Source organism: Equus przewalskii, chromosome 3 (assembly GCF_037783145.1).
Source record: "Equus przewalskii isolate Varuska chromosome 3, EquPr2, whole genome shotgun sequence".
Classification (NCBI taxonomy): domain Eukaryota; kingdom Metazoa; phylum Chordata; class Mammalia; order Perissodactyla; family Equidae; genus Equus; species Equus przewalskii.
The window spans coordinates 50275909-50298201 of record NC_091833.1 but is presented as its reverse complement, the minus strand read 5'-3'; the positions used below and the strand labels follow the sequence as shown (position 1 = coordinate 50298201).

General features: G+C 38.7%; 1 protein-coding gene across 1 annotated transcript; it reads right to left on the bottom strand.

Moving 5' to 3' along the window:
- Window positions 1–3975: 3975 nt before the first annotated feature.
- HSD17B13 (hydroxysteroid 17-beta dehydrogenase 13) lies at window positions 3976–20028 on the bottom strand. Its single transcript, XM_070614357.1, has 7 exons — window positions 19589–20028; window positions 17133–17240; window positions 16132–16263; window positions 14509–14615; window positions 12145–12282; window positions 9581–9697; window positions 3976–4315 (listed from the first exon to the last, which is right to left on the bottom strand). The coding sequence occupies exons 1-7, from the start codon at window positions 19796–19798 to the stop codon at window positions 4225–4227; spliced, it is 903 nt and encodes a 300-aa protein (XP_070470458.1). The 5' UTR covers window positions 19799–20028; the 3' UTR covers window positions 3976–4224.
- Between the last annotated feature and the right edge of the window lie 2265 nt (window positions 20029–22293).

Sequence of the window (22293 nt, the reverse complement as noted above, 5' to 3'; positions counted from 1 at the left end):
ATGTTCTGTATATATCTATTAAGTCCATCTGGCCTAATGTGTCATTTATGTTTCCTTATTGATTTTCTGTCTGGATGATCTATCCATTGATGTCAGTGGAGTTTCACAGTCTCCTACTACTAGTGTATTTACTGTCAATTTCTCCCTTTATGTCTGTTAATATTTGCTTTTTTATTTAGGTGCTCCTATGATGGGTACATAAAAATTTACGAATGATATATCCTCTGCTTGGATTGACCCCTTTATCGTTATGGAATGGCCTTCTTTCTCATTTGTCACTGTCTTTATTTTAAAGTCTATTTTGGCCAAGTAGTGCTACTCCAGCTTTCTTTTTGTTTCCATTTGCATGGAATAGCTTTTTCCATCCCTTCGCTTTCAATCTACGTGTGTCTTTAGATTTGAAGTGAGTCTCTTGTAGGCAGCACAGACAGGTGGATCATTTTTATCCAGCCAGCCACCCTACGTCTTTTGATTGGAACATTTAGTCCATTTACATTTAAAGTAATTATTGATAGATATGTACTTATTGCCATTTTGTTAGTTGTTTTTTGGTTGTTTTGTAGTTCTCTGTTCCTTTTTTCTTCTCTTACTCTCTTCCCTTGTGGTTTGATGGTTTTCTTTAGTGTTGTGTTTGGATTACTTTCTTTTTTCCTTTGCTGTAGGTTTTGGCTTGTGGTTACCATGAGGTTCATATGTATCAACCTACCTATATAGCAGTCTATTTTAAAGCGATAGTCACTGAAACTTGAACACATTCTAAAAGCACTATATTTTTAATCCCCCTCCACGTTTTATGTATTTGATGTCACTTTTTACACATTTTTATTTTGTGTATCCCTTAACTACTTATTGTACTTCTGCTTAACTTCACTACTTTTGCCTTTTAGCCTTATACTAGTTTTTTGAGTGGTAATCCCTTGCCTTTACTAAATATTTGCCTTTACTGATGAGATTTTTTTTCTTTTACGTATCTTCTTATTTCTAGTTATGGCCTTATAGTTTCCACTTAAAGAAAACTCTTTAACATCTCTTGTAAGGCTTCTTTAGTGGTGATGAACTCCTTTAGTTTTTGATTGGGTGGGAAAATCTTGATCTCTCCTTCAGTTCTGAATTAATAACCTTGCCAGCTAGAGTATTCTTGGCTGTAAGTTTTTTCTTTTCAGCACTTTAAATATATCATGCCTCTACCTTCTGGCCTGCAAACTTTCTGCTGAAAATTCAGCTGATAGTCTTATGGGGGTTCCCTTCTATGTGACTTGTTTTTTCTTGCTTCCTTTAAGATTCTCTCTTTATCTTTAACTTCTGCCATTTTAATTATGTCTTGCAGTGGGTCTCTTTGGGTTCATCTTGTTTGGAACTCTCTGTGCTTCCCAGAGGTGGATGTCTGTTTCTTCCCCCAGTAAGGAAGTTTTCAGCCATTATTTCTTCAAATAAGTTTTCTGTGCCTTTCTCTTTTCCTTCTGGGATGCCTAAATGTTAGTATGCTTGATGTTGCCCCAGAGATCCCTTAAGGTATCCTCATTTAAAAAAATTCTTTTTTTTTTTGCCGTTCTGATTGGGTGATTTCCACTATTTTGTCTTCCAGATCACTGATCCATTCTTCTGTATCATCTAATATGCTGTCGATTCCCTCTACTGTATTTTTCATTTCAGTTATTGTATTCATCAGCTGTAATTGGTTATTTCTTATATTTTCTAGCTCTTTGCTGAAGTTCTCTCTGTGTTTCTCCATTCTTCTCTTGAGTTTGGTGAGCATCCTTATGACCATTACTTTGAATCCTGTATCAGGTAAATTACTTATCTCCATTTCTTTTTTTTTTTTAAGATGCTCATTTTATTTATTTATTTACTTATTGAGGAAGATCAGCCCTGAGCTAATATCTGCTGCCAATTCTCCTGTTTTTGCTGAGGAAGACTGGCCCTAAGCTAACATCTGTGTCCATCTTCCTCTGTTTTATGTGGGACACCTGCCACAGCATGGCTTGACAACTGGTACGTAGGTCCACACCTGGGATCCAAACCAACGAGCCCCAGGCCACCAAAGCAGAACATGTGAACCTAACTGCTGTACCACCTGTCTGGCCCCACTTATCTCCATTTCTTTAGAGTTTTTTCTCCCATAGGGTTTTATCTTATTCTTTCATTTGGAACATATTCCTCTGTTTCTTCATTTTGTTTCACTTTCTGTGTTTGTTTCTATGAATTAGGTGAAACAGCTACCTCTCATGATTTGGAGTGGCCTTATGTAGGAGTGTCCCCTATGTAGACTATGTGTGCTGGGTGGCTTTAGTGGGCTAGCTAGGGCTGGAGTGGGTGCAGGCTGGTGAAGTCCCAGGGTACTCTGTGTTTGGGCCACCTTTGTGGACTGGCTGGAGCTGAGGTTGGCACAGGCTGGGGGGACTACAGGGCTGCACTGTGTTTGGGGCACCTTGGTGGGCTGGCTGGAGCTGGGGCAGGTGTGTGCTGGGAGAGTCCTGGGGTATGCAGACTGCAGCTGGGGTGGGCACAAATTGGGAGAGCCCCAGTGCATGCCACATCAAGGGCCCCTTGGCAGGCTGGCTGGAGGTGGTGTGGGCCAGGGGCCCAGAGTACACTGAGGTGGCTTTAGTAGGCCAGTTTGGGCATCTGAGCCGTGCTCCTGCCAGCACTATCAAGGTGGAGGAGGAATGCACAAAATGGCACTCACTGGTGCCCCTGACCCTAGGTAGCATTCCAGCAGTTCCCTGCTCATTTGGCAGACACTCTGGGGTCAGTGAATGGATTTTCTCCCCCTATAGTCCAGGTTCCTTTTAAACGGCTATTTTTCCTCTGTGCCCAAGGGTGGGCAAGCCTGCACGCAGGACCCTCAGTGACATCCTCCCTGCTGCAGGTCACCATATTGGGGGTGGTGTTCCCATTGATACCATGTCTCTGTCCTACCCATATCTATGTGGTCCTTCTGTTGTTTCTTGTGCAGAAGCTGTTCAATCAGCCCTCGGTGCTTCTTCAGGAGGAATTGTTCTACATTTAGGTGTAGATTTGGTGTGTCCGTGGGAGGAGGTGAATTCAGGGGTTTCCTACACTGCCATCTTGGACTTCTGCCTCAAGATTGGTCTTGATGTAGTGGGAGTCAGATTTTTCTATTAAATAAAAAGGCCACTCTTTTTTCCCTTCCCTCTCTGAGATCTATTATCCAGTATTAGATAGCCAGCCTAGTGCTTTTTCCTATGTTAGCTTTTATTTATTCTGAAAAGATGAGTCCCTGAGCCAACATCCACTGCTCATCCTCCTCTTTTTGCTGAGAAAGATTGGCCCTGAGCTAACATCTGTGCCCATCTTCCTCTATTTTATATGTGTGATGCCTACTACAGCATGGCTTGACAAGTGGTACGTAGGTCTGTGCCTGGGATTCGAACTGGTGAACCCTGGGGTGGCGAAGTGGAATGCACGAACTTAACTGCTATGCCTACCAGGCCAGTCCCAGCTTTACTTTTGAAGCTCAAAACTGTCTAAATATCTTTGGTATCAATGATACATGAAAGCCTAAACTACAAAGAAAGAGGTTTTAATGGGGTTAAAATTTCAGATACTCTGAGATTCAAGATAGAGTCATCTTTTGTAATGTCATAGTTTTTTAGGGATTATGAAAAGGACAGAAAGTACAGAGGGTCCACTGTTGGTAGACATGAGAGCTATAAAAGGGACAGAATCAGGAAAGAAAGTGCAGAATGCCACTGCATTGTTTGGGGTTGATGAAAAGGGAGAGGCTAGAGAAAGCTTCCATGGAAGTCACCTGTCTGTCCTTTGGCGTGGAGCTGCCTGCCTAAACTTGGTCTCTAACCACTGGCTCACACTGTGTATTTGTTGACATTCTGCGGCCTAGAATCGTCTTAAACCTTCCCTGTGTAAATGAGTTCTCTTTGTATTTACTCCCAGGGAGGTAGTTTTGTCCACCTTTAAGTGGAAAGAAAAGAAATGAAATATCTTAATCAAAAATGACATTTTAAGTATATTTATGTAAGCACAGAAATTTTTAAGAGGCATGGAATGAAAAATGGATCTACTATTAAAACTACATTAATATTTTTGAGAAATGGAAAGACAGGTAATTAGTTGTTTTAATGCCAACCCAATGTTTTCAATATTAACAGCATTGAAAAACATGAACTAAAGCTTTGAAGCATTGACTCTAAATTTAGATTCATATTGTTAAGGTGCACACATCTCTGGCTGGAGCTCATTTATTCATTTCATTTTGGTTTTGTGGCCAACCACTGCTTCAAACTGAACATTCTGTATGTGATTTAGAGCCGCCAAGGCACGTTCAGGAAGAAATCTGTACGAAAAAAAAGAGAAAAATTTTCAATTTAAAATCTTTGACACTACAGTTCTTTTTGTTTTCAGTTAAAATACTCTGAGAGTTATCAGGTTTGCATTTAATTTTCCTCTGTTCTTCCTTTCTTCCTCCACACACATCTACCTCTCTTGCTTTTCTGCTGTGTGGCTTTTAATACTCATGGTTCAAATATTATGCAAATTCAAAGAAAGCACTGATACATACCGCTTTTCTCATCTTCTCATCTTATATTAGTAAAATATTATATGAGTAAAGATCTAAATCTGAAGGTCTAGGCTTATTGCTGAAACTGTCAGTGAATCCTGATGCCATGAGTTCACAAAGAGGCACCACCAGAGTCCATTCCATTCATCTCTCCATCTCTCTTAAAGTTCAGTCAGGTGCTGTCTAACAACATTTTGGTCGATGATGGACCCCATGTATGATGGAGGTCCCATAAGATTAGTACCATATAGCCTAAGTGTGTAGTAGGCTAGACCATTTATTGTGTAATTACACTTTTTGATGTTCACGCAACAAAATATTACCTAACAATGCATTCCTCAGAACATATCCCTGTTGTTAAGAAACACATGACTATATTTACTGAATATCTATTATTCACTCTACAATAAAGTAGACTAAAGTACTTCAAAAACAACTGCTGCCTTTGAGGAGCTTATTGTTTAGCTGAGAGCCAAAGATGCCATGTTAAAACAATTATGAAAATTATTAGTGATCTCTAATTAAGGGCTATAACTGTGAGGAGGATTAATGTAGGTTGGAATACAGAAGGAAAGCTTCAAAAGGACAATTGGGTGTTCAAGGATAGGAAACATCTGAGTAGGCAGATGAAAAGAAGTGTGTATGAGTGAATATAAGGAGGCAGATGGCACACATTCTGCAAAGAAAGTCCTATTGAAAATTACTTTGGTATTGTTGACTAATGCAAGATTTACTTCCCTGTCTTGGGAACAGAGTGGAAAGTGGAAGAATAAACAAAGGGGCAGGGAAGATCTAGCTGGGAGAAGGATAAGTATAAGAAGAGAACTTATACAGGCCTTTTAACTACCCTCACAACGCAACTTTCATGCCAGTAATTCCATCTGCTCACAAAATTGTCTATTTCCGTAAAAGGAATTAAATACAAAGAAGATTGACAATAAGTCCAAGAGTAACAAACTACCATGAGAGCTCCACAATAATACCAAAGATTTTGAGACTTATGTTCATTGCACAGGGATAACTATTCTCCAAATCAGGCAGAACGACTATGTTTATTTGTCATGGTCATATGCAAGTCTGCTATGATTTTAGATTTTTTCAACATTAATATGATCTGTTTTGAGCTGCAAGAGAGCATGAATCCCATGGAACTCATTTCCTACTGTGCTCAGAACCAAGATACTAACTTACTTAACTCTTGAGATGATGTTGCTTTGTGATTGAGGTTATGCTAACTTAAGTTATTCTATTTAAGGTAAAATGGAAGATTGAAATTGATCAGCAGTGCAGTTTGTCGCCTGTTCTTGAATTGTTCTATTCCCAGTTTTAGCACAGTTTATATGAATTTGTTTCAAAAAGGCTCAAGGTCTTAAGAAGTTAGTATAGCTATCTTCTCACTGCTACAATTTCAAAGTATTATAAACTGTTATTTAGAAGAAAGAAGAAGAAAATTGAGAGACTATCTCCTCTGGGTAAATAATCCTATTTCCTCTTACCATTCTACATAAATTCTGCTTCCTAAGCCTTTAATATCTGACTTCCATATCTTTTCAATGGCAGGGGCTTCACTTGCATTATGTTATCTTATTCTTATTGCTTACTTACAAAAGAGGCATTATCACTATCTGCATTTTATATATGGGGAATCTGAGTGCACAGAGGTTAAATAACTCATCCATGGTCAAAGAACTAGTAAGTGGTGGAGTGGTTTTTTTGATCCCAGGAGGAGCCTTTATTCTTAATCACTTTACTATATTGTGTTCCTTCTAAAACGGTCTTTCCTTCAGTTATAACAGCCTCCAGCAAAGAAGACATGGAGATCACAGAGGTGGTAGAAAGAACATTTAAGTAATGAAAGACAAAAAACTATTAACCTAGAATTCTATACGGTGAAAATATCTTTCCAAAACTAAGGCAAAATAAGGAATTTGTTATACATACAAAAGGTAAAAGAATTCATTAGCAGCAGAACTTCCCTAAGAAAGAATGTCTTTAAAGGATGTCCTTCAGGCAGAAGGGAAATGATACCAGATGGAAATCTGGGTCTATGCAAATGAATGAAGAACATCAGAAACGTTATCTACATGGGTAAACATTTAAAAATGTTCCTTGTTACTTAAACCTCTTTAAAAAGATAATTGGTTGTTTAAACAAAAATAATAACTATATAATGTGGGGTTTATAACATATGTAAAAGTAAAATGTATGACAAAAATAGCATAAAGCCTAGGACGGGAGAGATGGAAGTATACTGTGTAAGGTTCTTGGTATATATATGAAGTGGTATTTGAAGCTAGACTGTGACAAGTTAAAGATGCATACTATGAACCCTAAAGCAATAACTAAAATAGCAAAACAAAGAACTATAGCTAATAAGCCAACAAAGGGAATAAAGTGGAAACACAAATGAACCCAAAAGCAGACAGAAAAATAGAAAAAAGGAACCAAGAACAAATGGGACAAATAGCAAGCTTTAAAGTTAGCTTTAGGTCTAACTACATCAATAATCACACTAAATGTAAATGGTCTAAATATCCCCAATTAAAAGGCAGAGATTGTCAAATTGGATTAAAACCATGACTTGACTATATGCTGCCTACAGGAAACATATTTCAAACTTAAAAAAGCAAATAGGTTAAGAGTAAAAGAACAGAACAAGATATATTATAATAACATTAATCTAAATAAGCTGGAGTGGCTATATTAATATCAGACAAAGTAGATTTCAAAGCAAAGTATGTTACCAGGGATAAACAAAGTCATTTCCAAAATGACAAAGCAGCCAATTCATATAGAGGACATAATAATCCTAAGTGTTTATATACATCATAATAGGGCTTCAAAATATATGAAGCAAAAATGGACAGAACTGCAAAGAAAAATAGACAAATTCACAATTATAGCTAGAGATTTCAAGACTTCTCTCAATAATTGATAAAACAAATAGACAGAAAATCAGTAAAGATATAGAAGACCTAAACAACACTGTCAACCAATCTGACCTGAACTGATATTCATAGAACACTGAACAATACAGAATACTCATTCTTTTTAGGTGCATATGGAATGCTTACGAAGATAAACCATGTTCTGAGCTTATATATGTCTCAATAAGTTTAAAATATTCAAGTCATACAAAGGAATTAAATTAGAAATTAGTAGCAAAAAGGTCTCTAGAAAATCTCCAAATATTTAGAAGTAAAAAACACACTTCTAAATAATCCATGATACAAAAGGGAAATTAGAAAGTATTTTGAACAGAATGTAAATGAAAACATAAAATGTCAAAATTTGAAGGACACAACTGAAGCAGTACACAGGGGGAAATTTATAGCACTAAACGTCTATATTAGAAAAAAGTCAATAAACTCAGCTTCCACATGAACAAACTAGAAAAAGAGGAGAAAATTAAATGGAAGGTAATCAGAATAAAAGAAATAATAAAAATCAGAAAAGAAATTAATGAAATAGAACATACAAAAAATAGATTAAAAAATCAATTAATCTAAATGCTAACTTTTTGAAAAGATCAATAAATTGATAAACTTCTAGCTAGACTAATGAGAATAAAAAAAGAGAGAGAAAGCACAAATTGCCAATATCGAGAATGAGCAATTTTAAAGATATTAAAGGTACAATAAAGGAACATTATAAACAAATTCAGGCTAATACATTTGACAACTTAGATGAAATGGACAAATTTTTTGAAGGATGCACATTGTCAAGAAGAAATGAATAGCCTAAATAGCCCTATAGCTATTAATGAAATTAAATTTCTTCTTAAAAACTTTCCCATGAAGAAAACAACAGGTCCAGATGGCTTCCCTGGTGAATCCTACCAAATATTTAAGGAAGAAATAATATCAATCCCACATAAGCTATTCCAGGAAAAAGAATAGGAGGGATTACTTTCCAACTCATCCTATGAGGTCAGTCTTACCCTGATACAAAATCAGACAAAGATGTTACAATGAAGGGTTGGTTTATTCTTTAGTATGAATCAGTGTAATTCACCATATCAAACAAACTAAAATAGAAAGACCATATGACCTTCTCAATATATTCAGTAAAATCATTTGACAAAATCCATATCCACTCTTGATAAGAACTCTCATCAAAGTAGTAATATAAGAGAACTTCCTCACCCTGATAAAGAGCATCTATGAAGAAAACCTACAGCTAACATCATTCTTAATTGTGAAAGAGCAAACACTTTCCTCTTAAGATCAGGAAGAACACTTGGATGTGTGCTTTCACCAATCCTATCTGACATCACATGGGAGGTTCTAGCCAGTGCAATAAGGCAAGAAAAAAACCCCCATACAGATTGGAATGGAAGAAGTAAAAGTATCTTTATTTGCAGACTATATAATAATCTATGTAAAAAAAACTGTTAGAATCTACAAAAAAACTGCTAGAAGTGAGTTTAGCAAGGTTGCTAAATATAAGATCAAAATGCAAAAATCAAATATATAATAGCAGCACACAATGGGAAATAGAATTAAAATGCCATTTGCAATAGCATCAGAAACATGAAATACTTTGGGATAAACCTGACCAAAAATGTGTAAGACTTGTACACTGAAAACTACAAAATATTGTGTAGGGATACTGAAGAAAATGGAAAAAAATAAAGGAAAGATATATTGTGTTCTTTGCATTCTTGGATTGGAAGACTCAATATTGTTAATATGTCACTTCTCCCCCCATTGATCTATAGATTCAATGCAATCTTAATCAAAACTGCAGCAGGCTTTTTTATAGACCTTTGATTTTTAGCTACTTCACTATATTGTATTCTCTTTAAACTGTCTTTCCTTCAGTTGGAATAGTCTTTGGCAAAGATTGGGTGGAGATGGTAGATATGGGAGAGAAAATGAATCATTCTCTTTTTATAGATTGGGTAAGGCAATAACAGGAAACTTCACTGTTCTCCCCAGGCATGGAGAGTTTCTATGGCAACTTTCACAACTGAAAGACTCTCCATAATGACAGCTCTGTTGGTGTTTTAGTATTCTAGGTGTTTTGCGCTGTACTTACCTCACCAGTGTTAGAGAGATGTTGAGATAGGATGGAACGAAAATCATTTTCTTATTGGTAAGTATTCCATCTATCAAGCTTCTTGCAACTTCATCTGTCTCCAATACAGGCCACAGTCTGTGATTAAAAGGAGAAAAAGTTTGGTTCTTTTTGTTGTTGTTTTTTAATTAATGAAGGCATGAAAATTAACTTATCTTTTCACCAAATTAGGATTTAAAATGCTCCAGGACTCACTGCACAAATGTCACCTGTCCCCCGGTGCCCCCACATGCCAAGTTGATGTTTTATTATCACAACCTTATATTTTCACATCCAGTAGGTGTGTTTCATGGTTCACTCAGTCAAAATAACAAAATGGTGCAGAGGAATTAGATGGTAGAGGAAAAGAGGAGCCAGGAAAGGAAGAGCAGTGCGTAGACTAATCATGGGACAGAAAAGAAATATCTGACATCTCTCCTCAGGGCTTATGGGACACAGGGAGAGAACTCTATAGCAAAGTGTACTATCTTTCTTGTGCAGGTGTCCCATAAAGGTGGATTATTTTGAGAGCATTTAGTACTTGAGATTGACCTCTGACTTCCTATGCTGCAGTTTAATGACAGTTGAAGATGTGCACAGGGAGTGTTACATTACAACTGGAGGTGTGACCGTGCTTATACTGAAGACTGTGTACGTGGGTTCTTGAGAAGTATCCATAACCACAGGCCCATTGTAGAATGCCCATTAGTGCAAGATGATGACAGGAAATTAAAATGTAAATGGACTGACAGTGTTGCACCAAAGTTAAGTTTTCTAGGCATGAGTTGATGGCCAGTGAATAAGAAGGTTGTGCAGAGGAGTTAAGTAAGCAGTAAATGTTATAACTTCCTTCCTGGAGATATTCTGTAGTTTACTGCAGATTATTATGTGATTGAGCTTTCCATGGCATTGAGTGGCAAGCCAGCCGAGAGTAACACACATGGATACTTTTCTAAATTATTGTGTTCTGCTTTTTCCCTCACTGATTTCTCCTACTTAGTTCCACCAACCCAGTCTCTGAGCCAAGCCTGACATTAGTAAATGAACATTTTAGCCTTTGCCAAGGAAATTCAGAAGTCAGCAATCTGGGTAAGACCAATCTCAAATCTTCAGCATTGCCTGTCAGCCCCTAGGGTCGCCTCCAGGCACCACACCAGCCAGGGTCGCATTAGCTTTACTCTTCTCTATTGTGTCTTCACCACCACTCGACCTGGTACTCTTGGCACACACTAAGCCTGAACGCTTACCAAGAGGATTTTTATTCGGCTCAATTTCCTATTAAAAAAAATGGAGCCAGGAGTGCCAGTCCTAGGACAGTATGTACCTACATATTGTGTACTTGTTAGGCGCCTATGGTCTAACACTGTCAAGGACTCTGGTGCCAGGGGGGCAACCGCAGCTCCAGAGCCAACGCAACACATTCAGAGTTTTAGAGTCAGTAGCTTCAAATGAGGCTGAGCTTGAAAGGGAATTTATTAGCTTATTATTACATTTATTAGTTTATTTTGAACAAAAAAGTTAGGACTAATTCCCTTCCAGGAATAAATTGGCTTCAGACTAGCAAGCTTAGTCTATTTTGTTAACCTGCAACAGAATATACACTAGAATTGAGGCAAATTTGTGAGGCAAGTGTCTTAATTTTAGGGCCCTTGTCCTCACTTTTCTGCTTTTCCCCTCTCCTTTCAGGACCATGTCTCCTCTGGGGTCTCAAATCCTCCCTCGCCAGAGACAAAGTTCTTGCAGAAATTCCCCTTGACTCAGGGCTCAGGGCCTCAATTTATTGCTGCTCCTAGGAACATTTGCATTTTTAAGAACAAGGCGGTAACGGTGATCAAATGCCTGTGGTTATGTTTAATACATCAAGGTTTTCCAAACCTGTCTCCACACTCAGCTGGTGTGCTTGTAAACAAAACACAAGGAAACAAAACAAAACACCTCCTTCTTGGAGCTCCTCCCAGCCTGTTGCATCAGAATCTAAGGAAGGGCCTCAGAACATTTCTTTTTTATGTAAGCACAGGTGATGATTCTTAGCATCAGGCAAGTGTGGAAAATGTTGGAGTGATTTATGCTAGCATCATGGGCTGTGCGATGGAAGATGGAAAAGGGGAATATACGGGTACCTTTCCATACTCTATTTGAGGAGGGTGAACCATGAATAGGAGAGGGGGGACGTTAGGCATCATTCATTTTGGGGTGTGGTTTCCAGGAGAGGACACCCTTGCCATCCCCTCAAACACCCCTCTCCAGCCCGCCACACCGCGCTCTCACTCCTTCTTGGCTCCTGAATGTGTGTTGAACCTTTCATCTGGACACAGATAAATCCCCAATTGCCTAGCTCATTGGCAGCTGCTAGTCCTTAATGCATCTTTTCCCTTGTTTATCTAATTTCAAAGGGAAAACTTAAAGGTAATACAATAACATTAATAAGAAAAAATATTTTCCTTTTTCTTCTATTTCTCAGTTGACCCACCCAGAAATTTCTCATACAGTTTTCATAGCAATTTCTCATGCCATATTTTTCCATCCTAACTTGATTTTGACCTCACCTTGTGCTTGGGTTTTTGGTGAACCCGGTATTCACAAAAACAGGACAGAGACATGAGGTTTTGATGCCAGTTTTTCCCAAGGCTTCAAGTTCTAAAGTCAGAGTTCTGTGGAAGCCAACAGCAGCAAATTTGCTGGAACTGTAAGAGAATTATCCGTCATGGTTAGCTAAGGGAAAGTGAAACATTCTGCAGCTTTCTGTGAGAAGGCCATGCTGATTTGGTTTGGGAATGAGTAGAAGCCACATCCCTGAATCTTCCAATTTCATTTACATTTACATTTTCATTTACTTTTCCTTATATGACTGCACAGAATTCTCCATGCACCAATTTCTTAATTGCAGCAGTAGCAATAGGACAAATCCTAATAACTTGTTGCCTGGCTTATGACTCACTTTTCCACCCTACATGTAAGATTTTCCACTCAATCTTCAAACTGTTTTCTAATCAGTTTTTATTGCTGTTTTTGTTTTGAAAAATATGAATTAGGAAAAATATATGTAGAACCTATATTTGGTCTCTCAAACTTCCGTGGGACACATTACTCCTCTCTCTTGATAAGTGAGTTGACAGTTTCTCTCTTGACACAGAGGTCACTTTCGCTTCTTAATTTCATTGTGAAGACCTGGAGGAAAGACTTCAAGCGGTGTGTGGGTGTTTCTCTGTGTGACCTTCAGGATCTCACTTTATGTTCTTCCTTTGATTTTCTGATCTTTAAGATGCAGATAATAAAATATAGGGCTGTCTTGAGGATTAAAGCAAATAGCCTAGGCATAATAACTCTATTATCTGTAAGGATCTATATAAATGTTAATTGTATTTTTGACTCAGGTGACAATAAGAAGAATAAAGTTAGGGGCTGGCCCCGTGGCCGAGTGGTTAAGTTCGCGCGCTCCGCTGCAGGCGGCCCAGTGTTTCGTTGGTTCGAATCCTGGGCACGGACATGGCACTGCTCATCAAATCACGCTGAGGCAGCGTCCCACATACCACAACTAGAAGGACCCACAACGAAGAATATACAACTATGTACCAGAGGGGCTTTGGGTAGAAAAAAGAAAAAAATAAAATCTTTAATAAAAAAAAAAAAAAGAAGAATAAAGTTAGAAGCTGGTTGCTTTCTTTTTTTCTTTTTTTTGAGGAAGATTAGCCTTGAGCTAACATCTGCTGCCAATCCTCCTCTTTTTGCTGGGGAAGACTGGCCCTGAGCAAACATCGGTGTGCATCTTCCTCTACGTTATATGTGGGGCACCTGCCACAGCATGGCTTGCCAAGCAGTGCCATGTCCGCACCCAGGATCCAAACTGGCGAATCCTAGGCCACCGAAGCGGAACATTGGCACTTAACCGCTATGCCACCGGTTGGCCCCTGGCTGCTTTCTTAAAGGAGAAGAAAAAAGGAAAACTATTATTACATTGAGTTTCCACATTTCCAAACATTAAAACAATAGCAAATGTTCAATCTGCGAAATTCTTATTTATGTTTTAAGTTGGTAGAAGCAGCTTGAAACAACCACATGTATGTACGATAACACCTTAACCTACACTGAAATTTAACTATACCCGTGACTACATGCAGTTTCAGAAATAATTTGGCTCATGAGTAAATTTAACCTTGACCATGGATGTATCAGTAAACAATAAATCAACTAACTACCCACCCCCACAATCACCCACTGATAATCATGTGTTGGCAGTTACAAAAAGAACTGGCCAAAATGTTAACAAGTTAAATTTTTCTGTGAGGTTGATATAAAGCAAAAGGAAATGAGATGCTATTAAAGGAGCTTAAAAGGAAAAGATATTTTTCAAGTAGTATATCCTTAGGGCCTCCCATCTTTTTCTCTTTCTGTCCTTGGCAGAGCATGGAGTGTGCTGTCTGCATCTTTTAATCAGCTAAAGGTTTTCGGTCTCTCTCTCTCTCTTTCTTGCGTGTGTGTGCACACACACACTCTTTCATGGCTCAAGCATGCTGGAAGATGTTTTGACCCGGGGCCAGTGTGGTTAGCTTAGCTTGGGTATGCAGGCCACGGCATAGATTTGTGTTCATCTGGACTGCAGTATGTTTTGCTTCTTAGTCTGTGGGTTCCTTTTATCAACATCCACTCGTTCCAGGATACAATGGAAACATGCTTAGCATTACTGTTTTCTTTCACTGCTCTGTAGAGGAGTTTTCAGAAATCCAAAAATATATTAAATGATTACAAGCAATTTCATTGTTTTAGGAGAAGTCATTTTTAAATGTTTATTTCAAACTACTATATAAATTCCGTAAATCCAAATTACACCTTGCTATGAGTATTACAATCTGAGGTCTACTAAACCCTTAAAAGTGTAAAAATACATAGCACTGCTGGAAAGTAATACTTACCAATATGGAATAAGGTAAGGGATCCCTCCGTGGCCACACACTGAAGCCACTGTGACAATGTGGCCATGATTTCTCTTCATCATAGACGGAAGAAGTGCTTTTGTGATCTTTAAGGATCATTGCAGAAAGAAAAGAAACAATGACACAGGTGTTAGGTTTCCAGATTAGGTAGTTTTATTTTTAAGACCAAATGGCATTTGAGACAACTTTTGCAGTGACATGAAATACCTGCCCTGATTCCACTGTTACTTCTCTATAAATGATGGAAATGAAAAAAAGATTAAAATGTATTGGTTTGAGCCAACATTGAGTGCTGCAAACTGTATATCATATGCCAAGAACTCATCTTCATATTCCCCCTTCTTCTCCACAGAGGGAATCAAATATCTCCTATTGGATGTATCATCTAAACAATATTATTAAGGGAAAAATTCAGTTTTCAGAATTGAAAAAATTCCATATGGTAATCTGGTACCATGTGATTTTTTTGGTTTGGGTCTTTATCATTCTAATGAAAAGGGTTGAAATCTTGTGTAACTGTATCAAATTGAGTAGAAAAAGCTAAGAGTTCTGTACTGACCCACAATCATTATGCACCATGATTAGATTTAGTATCTCCCTATTTGTAAAACTGTCATTATATTTTGATACTACAGGAAACAAAAAGTCTTTATCTCCAAAAAGTGTTAGTGTTTTGTGAGAAATATTAATAATATTTTATGAGAATTTTATAGATCACCCTATGGACCCCATGCAGATTCATAGAGCCAGAATTGCCAAACTGAGCTACCCTAAATTCTGGACCCACAGAAATTGTGAGAGGAAATGAATATTTATTGTTGCTTTAAGCTACTAAGTTTTGGTATAATTTGTCATGCAGCTATAGATAACTAATATGTGAGGTCTCTACATAGTTTGGTGGGCATAATAATCAACTCTCATTGGCATGTGTGAGAGGCTGGGGAGGAAGCGGGAGCACACCTCTTTTTTTCTTCTCTCTTCCAGCATCCAGATTTGCCCTAGGTTCTACACTAATATTGAGGCTCTGGAAGATTAACTCATATAAATGCTGTCTGCAGAGGCATATTTCAGTCTCCCATGAAACTAACCAATTATAAGAGGTCTCTATACCATATGTCTAAGTTCCAGCATGGATCTAGAGCTTGTCTCAGAGTTGCTTCCAGAAGAGTCCCTAACTCCTGCATCCATCCGAGCAGTGATTTCTGTTTTCCTTTCAGTGCTAACATTCCATGACATGAGGTCACAAGTCAATGTACACTGTATATATTTTCTCTAAAGCACTGAAAACACATCCCTGACAGCCCTTACTTAGCAACCCTCCACAAATAGTTTTTGAGCACCTGGTGTGTGCCAGGCTTTGTGTTAGACATCGGTGGGTAGGACAGACCAACTAACTACTTTCTGGTGAGTTGTGCCCCTGTGAACGCTGTGCCCTTCTGTCAGAGACTCTTCCACTCAAACTAATTTGATGATTCTTGATTTAAGATAAAGATCTGGCCTGTCTCCCACCCAGAAGGACGTGAACTCCATTACGAACTTCATGTACCTTAAGAGGAAGTGTCAGACACGCACAAGCCAGAAATGTTTCTGACTCACACTCACCCAAAAATGTCCTAGGACGTTGACCTCAAATGTTTTGGTAATCTCTTCGTCCGTGGTGCTAAGTAGATCAGCTGGGTATATTGCCCCAGCATTGTTCACCACGATGCTTACGTCACCCACTTCTTTCTTTACCTTGTGAAATGGAAAGAACGGACGTGTTGCAGGAACTCAAAGCTTTGGGGTTGATAGCATCTGGGAATTAGATTCTTTACTCTATTTGATGAGATCTCTGAATTCAGGCAGCTTTACCTCAAGTAGTGGTTGCAAAGGGACACCATCATAATCTTGGGGTAAATGGTTTTTTTAATATCTAAATTTAAGTAAATTTTTAAAGTTTATAAAGTGAAATTAATATTTGCGTTGATTAATTGATATATAAGATCTGACCAAACACTGTTAAGGTGCTGATTGAGTGACCCTGCTCCACCGCCTTCTAGCTACATGATCTTGGTTTGGCTTAACCTCTCTGAGCCTCAATTTCCTCATCTGCCAAATGAAGTTAATAGGATTATCACAGGGATTAAGTGAAAGAATTTGACAGTTTACCAGAGTGCTTGGCTCATTGTATTTGATATCTACTGTCTTAAAAATTGTTATAATAATCATTAATATTACATTTTCTGTAGATGACTAGATTAGCACCAACACAAAGTCTCACAAAGGAAATAAAGAAAAAAAGAGAATTACTGCAAAAGTAATAGGACTAAAATGAAAGTAGAAATTGATCCTTTTTCCTGGTGGTCAGTCTTTTTTCTGTCACTCTGTACCACTGCTCAAATTTCTAATCAGAAAGAAATTGATTGATAATATGAAGTAATAATAATGGGCAGAGATTAGTGGATTATATGCAAGGAAAAAGTACATCCTTCCTTGTTCACACAACTACCTCCGTTAGCAGAGGCTAAAAATGTAATTTAAATCAGGCAGTCAGAAGAAACTTCTCATTTTCCATGTCAGTGGATACAAAATTGTTTGAAGAGATCTGTATCCCGAAGTCTCACCTGGTGTACCGAGTTGTAAATCTCTTCTCTGTTGCCGCAGTCCACCTCGAACGCATGCGCCGTGGCCCCCAGTTTTCGGCATTGAGCTGCGGTTTCCTCAACACCGCGCTGAAATTGGAAAAAACAAATTCAGAAAGATGGAGGTCAGTTAGGGGACAAGAGTGGAGGAGAAAGCATTGGAGAAGAAATTTTTTTAAAGATTAAAATTCATGTCCCAAATGCCCTCCTTACTTGTAAGAAAATTTCGTGAGAGATACGCTTGCCTAACTGGCAAAGAGATTATGCCTGGCTTTTCTGCCAGGGAACGCTCATGTTAGTCACGTGGTGTCACCTTGTTTGGCTACATTTTCAACAGCCCTTCTGCACCAAAGGAAAAGCAAAAAAAGAAGAAAAAATCCTTCATTTTTCCCCAGCTTTTCATCTGGGGTCGGAGGTTCTGCAGGAGGCGGTTTCTGTAAGGCGGGCTACACTCGTAGCTTAAAGATGATGCTTGAGAGATGGTGCTCTTTGTGGTGTCTTGAAAGGCGATGTTTGGATATGGAGACGACAACTCAACAGTTCATTTAACATATATTTGTTGAGCGCCAACTATGTAATAGGCAGTAAATCACGAAGTGGCAATTCTCAATTAGTCGTAATTTTATAAACTATGTCCATCTGCCCATCATACTTTTGTCAATGATTCTGATTTAACCCTCTAGAGGGAAGGAGAAAAAAGGACCCTTATTTGAGGAAAACTTTCTTTTTTTAAAAAAAAATTATTTTATTGAGGTTATATTGGCTTATAACATTGTGTACTTTCACATATAAATTATTATATACCAGTTTCTATATAAACTGTACCTTGCCCACCCTCAATAGTCTAGTTTTATCTGTCACTGTAAATATGTGCCCCTTTCCCCTTTTCACCCTCCCCCTGACTCCCTTTCCCTCTCATAACCACTAACCTTTTCTCTCTATCCATGTGTTTATCTTCTGCATATGAGGGAAATGTAACAAAAAGGTATTTGGTACCTTCCACAGGTGAAGGAGATCTGAATTATATTATAGCTGTAGAGTGAATTATTCAAAACCTTAAATGTTTAACCATAAAATTCAAGGATTCAAAGAGACCCTGTGAGGTTGCATGACCCATCCTTCAGGCAGAATCTTAAATAAGTCATTTTTGTTTCTTGTCACTGGAATTTTAAAAAATGTAACAAATATCAGTCCTTTCCTCAAAAATACACATCTGGAAAGAGATCCAAAGGTTAGATTTCATCAAGCCTTTTTCATGGATTTATATTTATTTATATTTTTTTGATAAATGCCCAAGAACAGCAAACAACAAGTTTCTCAATTTGTAAATTCTTGTCCTCTTCTAGAAAGTTCATTGGAACCTCTTCAAGTACCAAACTGATGACAAATCACTTTCATGTATACCAACTCATCTGTTATGCAAACACCCATGTCTGTTATATAAAAATATATCAACTTTTTCTGTATTCTTTACTATCTAGAAAGAACCAGAGAAGAACTAGTTTTCTAAATTCGAGTCATTTTTCAAGACCTTAAGAAAATAGGTGCCAACTAGACATGACAGCAAAGAATATGAGAGAGCAGTAACATAATGGCAATTACAATCTCACTGTGATTTGTGGAAAATCTGATTCTCAAAAAAACTGTACAATTTTTCCAATCTTAAAGTCCTGTGAACATTTTTCTATGTATCTTTTTGCGGCCTTATCAGACTTCACAAGTTTATTTATTGTTTATAAATAACAGAATATGAAAAATACAAATGTTTAAGAGAAAGCCTGACTCACTCCATGTGGATTTTATTTAACGTGAATGATGTTTACTAGGGCCAGGCCTTGTTCTCAGCATTTATAATATTCACTCATTTAATCCTCTTGCGGAGGGGTCAGCAAACTTTTTCTGTAAAGAGCCAGACAGTAAATATTTTAGGATTGTGTGCGTGTGAGGGGAGGCACTAAGGGGTTCTGTTGCACGTTCCTCTTTGCTTCTTTATTTGGTTTTTGCTTTGACAACTCTTTAAAAATGTGAAAATCATTCCTAGCTCAGCAGGCTGCCCAGGGACCAGGTTTGGCCCATTGGCTGTAGTTAGCTAACCCCTGTCCTTGCCCATCCCATGGGGTATTGTCCGCCACTTTCAGAGATAGGGAAACCTGGGCTGAGAGAAACTCACTAATTGCTCAATTCAGCAGCTTGGACACAGCCTAGCTCCTGAGTCTGTGTTATCAACCTGCGTATAGCTGCATAAAAGTCACAGCTTAGGTCTCAATTATCTTCCTTCCATCAAACTATCCTATGCATATGTAGAATAAGGCTCCAGGGAATTTAGTTATCAAACTTTGAAAGAGAAAAATACAAAGCTAAGCAGGTGCTAAGTCAAGTAATTTTTTAAACATGTGTCTTACTTGTGACTTTGAAAGATGGGCAAACGAATCTCTTACCTTGTTAATATCCCACAGAACCAGTCTGCTCTTCCGTTTTGCAAACTCATAGGCAGTCAGCCTGCCTATTCCGTGCCCAGCTCCTGTAATGAGGACGATCTCCCCAGCCACAGATTTTCTTGTCCGGGGAATGAAAACCTTCACCAAGGACTCCAAGTAGGAGTAAATGATGGTGATCAGAAGCCAGAGGAGATCCAAGACAATGTTCATGACTGCTCCCTGCTCTTCTCCTTTGGCTCAGTCCTTCCTAGGTCCAGCAAAGAGCTGCCCTCCGCACAGAGCTCTAGGGAAGAGCTGTGCCCCAGGTGTTGATGGGACCAGCAGAGGTGAGGCAGATTTGCAGGCAGGCTTTGTCCACGTGTTATAATTGATTGGATAGACCTCAAGGTTTTGAAGTGATGCCTCTTGCTAGTAAAAGCCTGGCACAGGGACAAAGGAACACACAAAAAAGTGCTCTCTGGACTTGCTTACTGAGAAGCAGTTCTGTGTCATGTTTCACCATGATGTTTCACCTGTAGAAAAAATTCTAGAGATACCGCATCAGCCAACAGTCTCTTGGTATCCCTCTGTAAACTGATTTTTTTTTTAAATAAAGGAAAAGGAGAAAGTAGAGATATTATATTAAGAAAACTTAAAGTATGTATGGGCCAACCAAGCTCAGTTTGGTTTGTTTATTCATGAAAGCTCAGCTTCAATATTTTAGTTAGCTAATCATTTTATGTGAGATGTCCATTTCCCTGAAAATCTCTTGAGTTTTGGGAGAGATTGTAGGTTATATAAAGCAATCAGTTCCCTTTGTGCTAATATGGAACAAAGCATTAGACCAGGAGCCAGAAATCTCCACTTAAAAGTGGTGTGATTTCTAGTACCTCAAAAGTGGAAACAACCCATGGGGCTGGCCCCATGGCCAAGTGGTTAATTTCACGCACTCTGCTTTGGTGGCCCAGGGTTTTGCCAGTTCAGATCCTGGGTGCAGACCTAGCATCACTCATCAAGCCATGCTGAGGTGGTGTCCCACATGCCACAACTAGAAGGACCCACAACTAAAATACACTACTACGTACCGGGGGCTTTGGGAGAAGAAGGAAAAATAAAAAATAAAATCTTAAAAAAAAAAGTGGAAACAACCCAAATGTCCATTAATGGGTGAATGGATAAACAAAATGTGATATATACATACAATGCAATATTATTCTTCCTTAAAAAGAATGCAATTCTGATAGATACCACAATATGGATGAACCTTGAAAACATTATGCTAAGTGAAATAAGCAAGACACAAAAGGACAAATAGTGTATAATTCCACTTATATGACCTGGGATAGTCAAATACACAGCGACAGAAAGTAGAATGGTGGTTATCAGGGATGAGGGATGTAGGGGGAATGAGGAATTATTGTTTAAGGGGTACAGAGTTTCAGTTTGGGGTGATGAAAAAGTTATGGAGATAGATGGTGGTGATGGTTGCACAATGTGAATGCACTTAATGCCACTGCATGGTACAATTAAAAATGGTTAAAATAGCAAATTTTATATTATGTATATTTTACCACAATAAAAAGACGTAATGTGACTTCAGGCAATCGTATTTATTTTTTCTATGCCTCAGTTTCCTAATCTAGTAAATAAAGATAAAAACAAATGCTTTTAGGTAAAATGCTTTTACCCAACACAGACCTTCAGCACACATCACAAGCTCAACCTTCCCTTGCATACCTGCACACAAAGTGGTTATAAGGATCAAATGAGATAGCATGTATATGAAATGGCTTTGCAAGTAGTAAGCGGTTATATAACTCAAATAATAATAATAGTAATAGCTTTAGGACGTCATCATCATGTGACATGAGAGGATCTCTTTGTCTCTTCCCTTCAGTCTATAGTGAGTAAAACATCCATAACCCAACAAAGGCTAATTGCCCAACAATCAGGACACAGGAGAGATCCACACATGGTACATACAAATGTGGGTGGACTGAAGCACACAGAGGAGGTGAAACAGGACAACAGCACAGGCAGAGCCCAAGACCCTGGACCCCTGGCTGTCGTGGCTGAGCTAGCTGCCTCTAGCCCCAGAGAACCTGCTGGGCAGCAGCAGAGGTGCATGTGCGACTCCAGCTAGCCAGCTGCAGTGACACCTGTGGCCACAGGGAACGGAACAGTGGTGGAGGCTGAGCCCCAGGATCCTGGGGCCCCCCAGCTGCAGCTCAGAGCCTGGTAGCAGCAGCAGAAGTGCACACACGACTTTGACATCCCAATCAGAGAGTGCCTGTGGCCACAAGATAACAAACAACAACAGAGGCAGTGCCTGGTGAACCCAGCTCCCTCCCCACCCTCTCCCAAATCCTGCCATGGTGCTGGAGTTTCCAACTCAGTTGATTCTGACGTAGTGGAGGTGTCAGCCCCCATGTAGCCCTGGTGGCAAAGCCAGTGACCACAGTAACACCAGCAACAGCAAGATAGCAGTGACCCTCAGAGGTACAGACAGCAGACTAGAGTACTGGAAGCATGCAGAATAGAAGGGGTGGAGGGTGGAATGTGCAGATCCTCAAATAAAGCCAGAGGCAGCTCAGGTTAAAAGAAAACAAAAGCTAGTGCTTTAGTGCTACCTACAGAAAGACTGAAGAAAGGCCTTCAATCTGCAATTGTTTGAAAAATTTGAATCAAAATAAAACTATATCTAAATACAACAAGTGCTTATTACA

What these genes read in the sequence shown, in the direction of transcription:
- HSD17B13 (XM_070614357.1), bottom strand. Translation starts at nt 19,798, where the DNA reads ATGAACATTGTCTTGGATCTCCTCTGGCTTCTGATCACCATCATTTAC. An exon ending in ACGTCCTAGGACATTTTTGG is followed by an intron (nt 14,616 to 16,131) that starts GTGAGTGTGAGT and finishes TGATCCTTAAAG; the next exon opens with ATCACAAAAGCACTTCTTCC. An exon ending in CCTTACCTTATTCCATATTG is followed by an intron (nt 12,283 to 14,508) that starts GTAAGTATTACT and finishes ATTCTCTTACAG; the next exon opens with TTCCAGCAAATTTGCTGCTG.